The sequence below is a fragment of the Humulus lupulus genome, chromosome 3, assembly GCF_963169125.1.
Source record: "Humulus lupulus chromosome 3, drHumLupu1.1, whole genome shotgun sequence".
In the NCBI taxonomy this organism is placed as follows: Eukaryota; Viridiplantae; Streptophyta; class Magnoliopsida; order Rosales; family Cannabaceae; genus Humulus; species Humulus lupulus.
The window spans coordinates 17,516,375-17,526,486 of NC_084795.1; the positions used below are offsets into that span (position 1 = coordinate 17,516,375).

At 39.8% G+C, this 10,112-nt stretch overlaps 1 protein-coding gene across 1 annotated transcript; it reads right to left on the minus strand.

Moving 5' to 3' along the window:
- Nucleotides 1-3,317: 3,317 nt before the first annotated feature.
- LOC133822238 (protein SIEVE ELEMENT OCCLUSION B-like) lies at nucleotides 3,318-6,937 on the minus strand. The gene is made up of 7 exons (XM_062254505.1): nucleotides 6,355-6,937; nucleotides 6,154-6,258; nucleotides 5,361-5,812; nucleotides 5,164-5,264; nucleotides 4,905-5,041; nucleotides 4,316-4,807; nucleotides 3,318-4,219 (listed from the first exon to the last, which is right to left on the minus strand). The coding sequence occupies exons 1-7, from the start codon at nucleotides 6,904-6,906 to the stop codon at nucleotides 3,593-3,595; spliced, it is 2,466 nt and encodes an 821-aa protein (XP_062110489.1). The 5' UTR covers nucleotides 6,907-6,937; the 3' UTR covers nucleotides 3,318-3,592.
- Nucleotides 6,938-10,112: the final 3,175 nt, after the last annotated feature.

The following is a 10,112-nucleotide window of genomic DNA, read 5'->3' on the forward strand; positions in this document are numbered from 1 at the left end:
CATCTGCACAAAGCTTGATGCGATACACCCACTTGCAACCAATAATACGCGCACCAGTAGGTGGAGGAACAAGAACCCAAGTGCCTTGAGATTGTAAGGCAGTAATCTCGACTTTCATGGCCTCATTCCAGCGAGGATCAGCACTTGCTTCACGAAAAGTGGAGGGCTCAACTGATGTACCTGCAGCCACACTAAAAAATAGACGGGGCTTATGGATGCCCGATTTAGCTCTAGTAACCATTGGGTGCAAATTAGTAGGGGCAATGGGAAGTGGATGTGGACCGTGCATATCAACCACAAGGGGAATTGGTGGGGACAAGGTAGGGGAGGAGTGAGTAGGTGAAGGACTGGAAGATTGAGTAGAGGGAGAAAGGGAAAGAGGAGTGTCGGGGAAGGGGATGGGGGATCGAGAACGGGCCATGGACGTGGGGAACGGGGACATTTGAGCCGAGGGCTGAGAAGATTGAGGAGGTGGGGAGACTGAACTTGGTTGTGGGACTGAAAAAGGTAGACAAGGGACAAGAGAATGAGGCTGTTGTGGAGATGGAGGGGAGGTCGAGAAAGAAGAAAAGGGAAAATGGGATTCATTGAAGATAACGTGACGAGTGACGAAAATACGACCTGAAGTTTGATGAAGACACAAGTAGCCTTTGTGTTTGCTACTATAACCAAGAAAGGTGCAAGGATGAGAGCGAAACTCAAGTTTGTGATGATTATATGGGCGGAGAAAGGGAAAACATTGACATCCGAAGACACGAAGGAGTGAGTAGTTGGAGACTTTGTGATAAAGAAGTTGATATGGGCTGGAGTAATTGAGGACCCGAGTGGGAAGCCTATTGATTAAGTAGGTGGCTGTGGAAAAGGCATACGGCCAATATGTCAAGGGTAAATGAGCATGGGCAAGCATGGTTAGACCGGTTTCAACTATATGACGATTTTTGCGTTCGACGCGACCATTTTGTTGGGGAGTGTGGGGACAAGAAATTTCATGTTTTATACCATTAGTGGTGAAGAAGCGAGAAAGGGGTCGGTATTCACCGCCCCAATCCATGCGAACAGTCTGAATAGTTGAGTGAAATTGTGTGGAAACCAATTTTTGAAACGTTAGAAAAGTAGAGAAGGCTTCATCTCGATTAGTAAGCAAATAAAACCATGTAAAACGAGTGAAATCATCAATAAACAAGAGGACATATTTAACACCAGTAATGGATGAAACCGGGGCTGGTCCCCAAATGTCTGAATGTATTAATTCAAAAGGCTTTGTAGCTTGAGATACAGAGTTAGGAAAACTCAGCCTATGAGATTTGCCTAATTGACAGGAAGTACAAAAGGATAGACTATCTTTTCTTGGAAATGAAAAATTACAAGTAGAAGAAACATGGGAAATAACATCTGAACATGGGTGACCTAGCCGAGAATGCCACAGATCAATGGACGACTTGGATGAATAGAGTAAACGGGGAGGGGCAGAGCAAGTGGACTTGACGGAGGAAGCAACACGATAGATGCCTTGATCAAGTAGACCGGTGAGAAGTATTTGGTGACTGACCTGGTGTTTAACAAGAAAATGAGTGGGGTGAAATTCAACATATGCATTATTATCTTGACAAAGCTGAGAAACACTAAGAAGATTCTTTGACAGGGAGGGAGAATAGTAAAGACGACAAAGTTTAAGTGAGGGAGAGAGTAATGAATGAAGATATGCAGAGCCCACATTAGAAATAGGAGCAGACTTACCATTGCCCATAGTAATTTGGTCATTACCCGTGTATGGAGCAGCCGATTCCAGGAGGTTGCGGTCAGGGGTGAAATGATGGGAGGCACCCGAGTCCATAAACCAAGCCGAATCAGTTATTGAGGTGGGGGAAGGGGGAGTGGGCAGTAAAGGAGGGGCGGGTGGGGAGGATGATGCATAGGATAGAGGCCTTTGTTGGGTAAAATAAGCATTGAATGGTCTTGGTGAAGTGGTGGGTTAGAAGTGGAGGTTTGCACGGTGATAACAAGTGAGGGCAGTGTGACTGATTTTGAAGCAATTTGGCATTTGGGTGGGCGATTGGTTGAACGGGAAGGAGGCGATAACCAAGGAGAGGGTGGACGTGATGGGGGTCGGGTGGAGGGATATTGGGGTGGGAAAGAGGCATTATGAGTGGAGGGAAAAGGAAACTGTGATGGGGTAAAGTGATGAGGTGATTTGGGCTTCGGTTTGGGAAAGGGAAGCTTGGCAAAATTGGCTTGAAGGGAGCTAAGGGAGGCCGCAGCAGTTTGGCGTTCCAGACGAGCTTCATAACTGAGAAGCAAAGCATGTACTTCTTCAATCGTAGGGGGAATCGGTCGAGCTAAGATTGGTGTAACAAACGCATTGTACTCAGGACCCAGGCCATTTAGAAGGTAAGAAAGGTGTTCTTGAGGGGATACGGGTTCTCCAACCGAAGCAAGGGTGTTACACAGTGACTTCAGTTTTTGCAGGTATGCTGAAGCAGAGAGGCCGTCCTTCCGTAGCGTTTGCAAGGTAGTGCGAAAGTCGGAGCTGCGAGCAAAGGAGGCGGCGGTGTAAGTGCGTTCGAGAGAGACCCAAATTTCAGCTGCAGTGTTGAAGCTGACGATCTGGCCAAGTAAAGAGTCGGAGAGGGAGGCATACAACCAGCTCATGAGAAGGCGATTGCATCGATGCCACGCCTGAAAATCTAGTTTCGGTGCCAAAGAGTCGGAACCGAGGAACTGGGAGGGGCAAATCACCATGCCATCTATATAACCTTCAAGTCCATTGGCTATAATAATATTCTGGATTTGCATTCTCCATACCAAGTAGTTTGAATCATCAAGTTTGACTGAAATGGAGTGGGTAAAGGTGGGAAGGGGTGAGGAAGAAGAGGAGTAAGGAGAAATGGAAGGGGCGGCGGCAGCAGAAGAGATGTGTTCAGGGTTAATGATAGTAGGGTTTTGAGGGGGATTTTGGGTATTTTCATCCTCCATTGGTGGGGTAGAGCTATTACTCTCTTCGGATGCCATTTGTTTGGCCTGATACCATGACAGAAGGAATCAGAAATTGTGTATTGTATTCCTTGAGTAAAAGTAGTACACAATACAAGACTATTTATAATACACGTGAATGGGTAAAAGGGACACTTGTCCATACAATAGCAAATAAGAGAAATGAACCAATAACAGAGAAAAGCATGAAAAAGGCAGAAGGTATTTTCTATTGTTTAACACACAGTAATATTTATAAGATATATACACTTAATATACCCAACAAATAATAGTAGAATTAATTAAAGCATATAAATTTTGTAGTAGTCGTATTGGAAGGCATGAAAAACAGCAAGTATTATTTATTTATTCAATAATTAAAATAACAGAAAACTTGGTTGTAGTTGCCAAAGCAACAGCAATGCAATACAGGATATAAATTTTGTCCCAAAATATTTAAAAAAAAAATAAATATATATAAAAGATAAAACAATTACGACAATATTCTCATAACAATCTATTTATGATCGATGACGATGTTCTTTTATTGTCATAGAGGCGCCATGCCAATATTATGCGTGCATATCAACTCGTCATCAAGTTCACGATGAAATGGTCAATATTAGTCAAGGCAGCAGCGGAACATGGTGTACCTCTCCATCAAACGGCCGCACTCAGAGCAAGCCACGGTTTCGGGCATTGCACCAGTGGCTGGCAAAATGAGGCTGGTGCAGTGGTGTGGTGCGTCAACATGGAGCTTCTGAAGGTACTCATCCAGAGCGGGCACGAAACCGATCACTGCCTCCCTCGTCTTCCATAGGCCATGCTCAGTCAAGCCCCTAAACATGTGCTCCCCGTTGCCCTTAACCATTCCCTCAAAACCTTTGCTGATAACAGCCCAACCTTGGCTACTGGACCCATAGCTCAGCATCGCAATGATTCCTTGCATTACACGGTCGTGCTTGACAGTTTCAGCCGTGGTCAGTTGCCCCTTGGAGTGCCACATGCTCTCCAACCGCAGCCAAAAGTACCAGATAAGGTTCCAGTCCAAGGTTCTGCTTAGGTTCTCCTTCAAAATTAGCTCGATGATGTTCCTTGTTGCTTTCTCGTGAGGTTTGCTCTTCCCCACGTAAAGCAACTCCAGTTGAATCCCAGATTCGCGGGCAACATCCTTAGCAATTCTTGTGAATTTCCTTATCCAGTCAATGTCTTCTCCTCCATACAAGCAAACGTGCTTTTGTTCTTGGATCTAAACCAATAAATTAAGCACGTTATTAGTACTATATATATATATATATATATATACACACATGTCAGCTAGCATATATATAGTTAAAACTCTTACCCAAATAGAAACATTGGGGTCAAGGCCATCGATGAGCAGGTCCATGGTCCAGGCATTATCCTCCCACAACAATTTTTCTCTGTTGGCGGTAAAAGGGTAGGATAGGCTTCCCCAAATACACATCATGTGAATGGCATTGTTGTGCATAACTCTGCCTTGAGTGTCGATCACCACGAGGATAGGCTTCTTAACAAAACCCCATTTCTCTCTGAAGAATCTTGGGGCCACTCGGGTTACAGCTGAAGGATGGTGCACCGAGTGCCATTCCATTTGTTCTTTTAACCTATCAAATACTCTGTACTTGTCATCATTCCACACGTTTGAGATTGGAACCCAAACCACTTCATATTGACTCTCAGATCTTGTCATGTTGTGCCTCTTTTCTGCGTACATTTGTTGTAAGATTGCATATTCAGGTGAACGAATGAGTTCAGGATCTAATTCTGTGATGAATAAGGCCACAACTTTTCTCTTCAAATCCTCGATTATGATCTGTTTTATATATACCAAATACACGTGAAATTAATAAGCTAAAAAAATAACAACAAAATGCGAAATCAATAAATTAAATATTTGTTTCTGAGCAAACCCTTTTCTTGCTGTAGCAATCATAGAGTGCTTGGGGATCTTCATTGAATAAAACCCTCAGAGGCTTTGAGCTATCGATGTGTGTAATTTGGAAAGTACGCACAAGATACTCATATGCTTCATCCTCTTTCTTCTTCTCTGTATCAACATACACATGCCATTTATATTAGCCGTATGTAACGTTCATTAACGTAGAAAAGAATATATAATATGTTAGAATATATATCACATATTGAATCCATATAAGAAGCAGAACTCACCAACAAACTTGTAACAACGTTCGATAATGTCAACAACATGCCCTTTTATGTTGTTGAGCTTATGGGCCAAGGAAGACAGCTCCCATGGCTCCGTTAGATACCTGGCGAAACATGTAAAAAGTCAACAATATATGGTCACATCCCTAGACATATAGTACTATATAAGCCCAATTAAACTAATATGCATTTATACATACTCAATTCCCATGCCGGTGAGGGCCAAAATTTGAGTTGAAGAAACAACAATACTCCGAATGGTCCAATAAACAGCAGTTGGGATATGAGAAGCAGCAGATAGAATTTCAGGGGAGTCAGCAGTAAAATACTCATTCCTTGGAAGGTCATAGAAGTCGACAATTTTCTTTGTCACGTCAAGGATTTCCTTGATCAAATCGTAGAGAGCGTCGAGTTTTGGCTTTAAAGCCCCAGCATGCTCCAAAAGTTCAGGCAATTGTTTGAGAAGAGCAACCGCTTTGGCGAGTGGATTGGTTGAGTATTGCTGGAGGACCAGTCGAAACTCGCCAAAAGTCACAGCGAATGCCACCAAGGCTAGCAGCACCTTCGAGTCCCACCCGTAGTGCTTGATTATCTGTAATATTTCCATTGTAATGGTGTGCACATCCACTCCAGCTGAGCACTTGCTGAGGATCTGTCATAATAGAAAATATGCATGTGTGTCCCCAAAAGGTCAAACAAGTCAACGAACTCAGCCACCAATAACTTAACAGTGCTATTAATATATAGTGTGCGCATTGTTACGGATTCTTACATTATTTCATGTATCTATGGCAATTTTTTTGTTTATTTTATAACTTGTAATAAAAGTAGTATAATCTTTTTTACTAGGATCCTCATTCGGTTTTTTTTTTCCTGTCCTACTCCCTGTCAACAATTGAAATGTTTACACCTTATCTATTCATTAATGAAAAACCTCACATAATTTGTGAGCATAAATATAAAAATGTATATATATATATATGTAACTATTACCTCGCATGATATGGCGTTCGTAATCCTAGCAGGGATTTCGACATTATCTTGAAGACTAGCAACAGAATACACGACAGCTTTTTCATCGGTACCAATGTCTGAATGCTGTAATAAATCATTGAAAATAGTCGAGAGTTATTAAAAATGATATTCAAGAGAGAGTAGCTTGAGCAAAGTGTTTGAATAATTAATATACGATACCTGAAGATTGAATCCAGGTAGGTCAGCAGTAGCGCGGTGAAAAATGACATCGATGATGTGAAGAACAGGCTTAACAGCAAGACCACGCTCATCAGACTCATGAAGATCCATGATTCTTTTGCTCAGCTCAGTCTCGTCGGACGTTCCACCACGGGTTGCACGGCTGTCAAGTCCGAGAGTGCGAGACGCACGGCCGTCCAGTCCGAGTGCCGTACGAGCCGTGCGGCTACCGAGTCCAACTGCTGATGAATGAGCAGCTCGTTTCTGATGAGGCACAATGCCTGGCGAGGCTAGGCTCTGGTGCGGCGTAACCCCAGATGTTAGATTTTGATGATGAGGTGGGGTCGTTGTATTCAGTGTTTGAGGTGCATACGACGCCGCAGTCGGTGTCAAGGGTTGAGTTGTATACGTCGCAGTTGGCGTCAGCTGGAGCTGGTTTTGAGGTACTGCGTAGGCAGAGGCTGCTGTCGGCGTTGCCGCCAGGTTTTGTGGTACTCCATAGGCAGAGGAAAGATTTTGAGGTGGAATGGCTGTGGTGGTCTTTGTGTCCATTTTTGGCTTTCACAATGAAGAATGTGAGTGAGACACTAGAATTTAGAGAAAATAATGGATAATATAGTGCATGCAAAAGAAGAGTAAAGGAGTCTCTTCAAAATAAAAATTCTTCAGTTCTGTTGGCTTTGCTACCTTGCTTCCGTTGAGGTTTTAGACCATACAAATATAAAGTGGTCCTAGTGAGACATATGTTAAAGCTTAGGATATGGGATTTCTCATATTCTGTCCCATTTTCAAATTCTTCCTTTGCCTTTACTAAAGTTTTGTCGTTTATGTTTCATGCAGAAGGAAATTTATTTCTTGCTTCTCCATTAATTATATGTAGACTGGTTGTTGGTACGTACACTACTGTGCGTGACCAATTTGGTTTTTTGACCAAGTTGTTTTCGTATAGTATATATTTACGCCCGGGAAGGATTATATAAGTTGTTTTGTCTCTCTTAGTATTCGGTCCCTGGTCTATAAATTATTTATCGAAGTTATATAAACGGTGTGCATGATATATATATATATATAAACTATACAAAATTTTGAGAAAAAAAAATGATAAGAAGTGAAAAATTTATGGCTAATAAAACATAATCATATCTATAATTTATAATTTATGTTATCACTGAAAAAAGTCCATGGCTACAAGCAAAATATTAGTAGCAAAAAATATAATTTATTGTGACTAAATATGCTTTTAGTCACAACACACACTATACGAAGAAAAAAAATCTGCTGTCCCCAATTTCCTATTCCCTCCATGTCCCACCAATTATTTTAAGACACATAATTTATTTATAGTGTTAATATAGTTGGGAAAAAAGAAAGTTGTAAATCAATTTAAAAGTATGTTAAATAAATAAATGATGTCTTAAAATAATTTGTGGGACATGGAGGGGACAAGAAATTGGGGACAGCATATTTTTTTTCCTATAGGAAATGATAATTCTAGCGCGATTGCATATGTTGCCTTCACCTTAGTTTCCTTTCGAGCAACAAAACATGCTTTTATCAGTTCAAAACGAGCATCATGAACAAAACATGATGATCTCACCTACATGATGGGCTAAGTTAGGAGCTCAGTTTGTAGGAAGACGTGCTCGAGCCTAAATACATGGCTTAACCAGATGGTTTTAATTTCAAGTGAAAAGCTAAGAGCATAAATTTTGTGAATTACTCGGGTCTATTTATTGGACTCAAGAAAGCTTCTAGGTTGTGAAACCTAATATTTGATGAAACAGTCAAGATGAACCATGTGTTTGCAAACACATCAAAGACAAAGAGGTGATTTTCTTGGTTCTTTAGGTTGATGATATTGAACTCGTTGAGAGTGATGTAAAAACATTATCAAAAGAAAAGAAATTGCAAGCCAAGAAATTCTGAATGAAAGATTTGAGAGAAACAAGTTATGGTTTAGGAATATAGATCTTCAAAGATTGTAAAAACAAAATTTTAGCTTTGTTTCAAGCATATTATATCAATAAGGTACTTATGTGTTTTTCAATGCAGAATTTTAAGAGAATTACGATAACTGATATTTGAAGAGTAGTGTCCTCTCAAACACAATGAGAAAAAAAAGATATTAACGATAAAACCCCTATGTCTCAATTGTAGGCGTTTTCATATTTGCTATTGCATGTATTGCCATAGTTGATACCTGCTATATAGTAAGGATATAGTGAGTCATGATCAATTCAATTTTAGATTGAGTAACTCGATTGCAGTAAAGTATATTCTCAAGTATATAACGTTAACGGGGAATTTTTTGTTGGTATATTCAGGTAGAGACTTGAGCCCTACAAAATACACTAATTTTGATTAAAATCAGAAAAGATAGTCAAAGGTCGACTTTTGGGTTAAAGGTCACTCCTTGTGGTGGAGTTGTAGTTTGAAGAAGAATCAAACAATTGAGTGTTGCTGATTCTTGTAGGATCTTGGAATTTAAATCTAGATGCATGCTACCTATTAGTTTTCCAAAACATTATGTAACGACCAAACACTACAAAAAAAATGGGTTTTAGGGGCGACGCATGTCGCCCCTAATAACCCTAAAAGTCGCCCCAGATCTGTCGCGCCTGATAAAATGTACCTAATATGGTACATTAGCGACGACTCAATGGGTCGCCCCTAATATTCAAATATTAGGGGCGACATAGTCGCCCCTAAAAGTTGAAATATCGCCCCAAAAATTTGAACATTTTGCATAATTTTTTGTCGATGTGTCGCCCCTGATATGTCACTAGTCACCCCTAATACTTGATTATTAGGGGCGACATGTCGCCTCTAATACCATGAGATGTCACCCCAAATGTTTACACGTAGCATAAATATTAGTCGATATGGCACCCCTGATACTTGATTATTAGTCGCCCCTAAAAATATTTTATTTATAAAAAATAATAAAATTAAATAATTAAATAAAATTTTAATTAATTATTAATCTAAATTATTAATTTAAATTTAAATAATTGAAAATAAAATATTAAAAATAAAAATATTATATTAAATATTCAAATTAGTTTATTAAGATAACAATTATCCATATTCTTAATACATTAAGATAACAAATATTTATATTGTTCATATAATTTAACAATAATTAATAATAAAATAAACCTAATCTCCTAAATCAGTTGCCTCGTCCTCCCTATTGTCTTCTTGTTGCGGTTGCTGTGGTGGCAGCATCGACCAAGGATATTGGGGAGGTAATGTGGACGATGGAGCTCCATACATGTAGAGATACGGCGGCTGCAACGACGGTGGAACCGGCCACGGACCTTGACTCCTTCAATTTGCGGCCCACTCCTCGCTCATGTCCACACCTTTGGCCCAATACTTTTTGGTAGTAGTATTTGAACCTGTAATGCAAGTTAGTTTTTACTCTAATAATCATTATGTGTAACGTTAATTGTAGTAAGACCAATCCTATAATGTAATATTATTGAATAAAAATGAATATGATATGTAGTCTATCTCGTATCATATTCTACGTTTCCCGTGTTATATTATTAATTATTTTAAATTATGACTATATTTTCATTCTCAAATACCATATAAATCAACATGTAGTAGTTATGATATTATAACTAAAGTCAACCTTAGAAGGAAAAAAATAGCTTTGAAAATTTTTAGGAAACAAAAGTATGTACAAAAAGGAAACAAAGAACGTTTTATTTAAATGAGTGCATATCATTTAATACAATGTCGCGCCTGAT

What these genes read in the sequence shown, in the direction of transcription:
- LOC133822238 (XM_062254505.1), bottom strand. Translation starts at nt 6,906, where the DNA reads ATGGACACAAAGACCACCACAGCCATTCCACCTCAAAATCTTTCCTCT. An exon ending in TACCTGGATTCAATCTTCAG is followed by an intron (nt 6,259 to 6,354) that starts GTATCGTATATT and finishes GATTTATTACAG; the next exon opens with CATTCAGACATTGGTACCGA. An exon ending in ACCCCAATGTTTCTATTTGG is followed by an intron (nt 4,220 to 4,315) that starts GTAAGAGTTTTA and finishes TTATTGGTTTAG; the next exon opens with ATCCAAGAACAAAAGCACGT.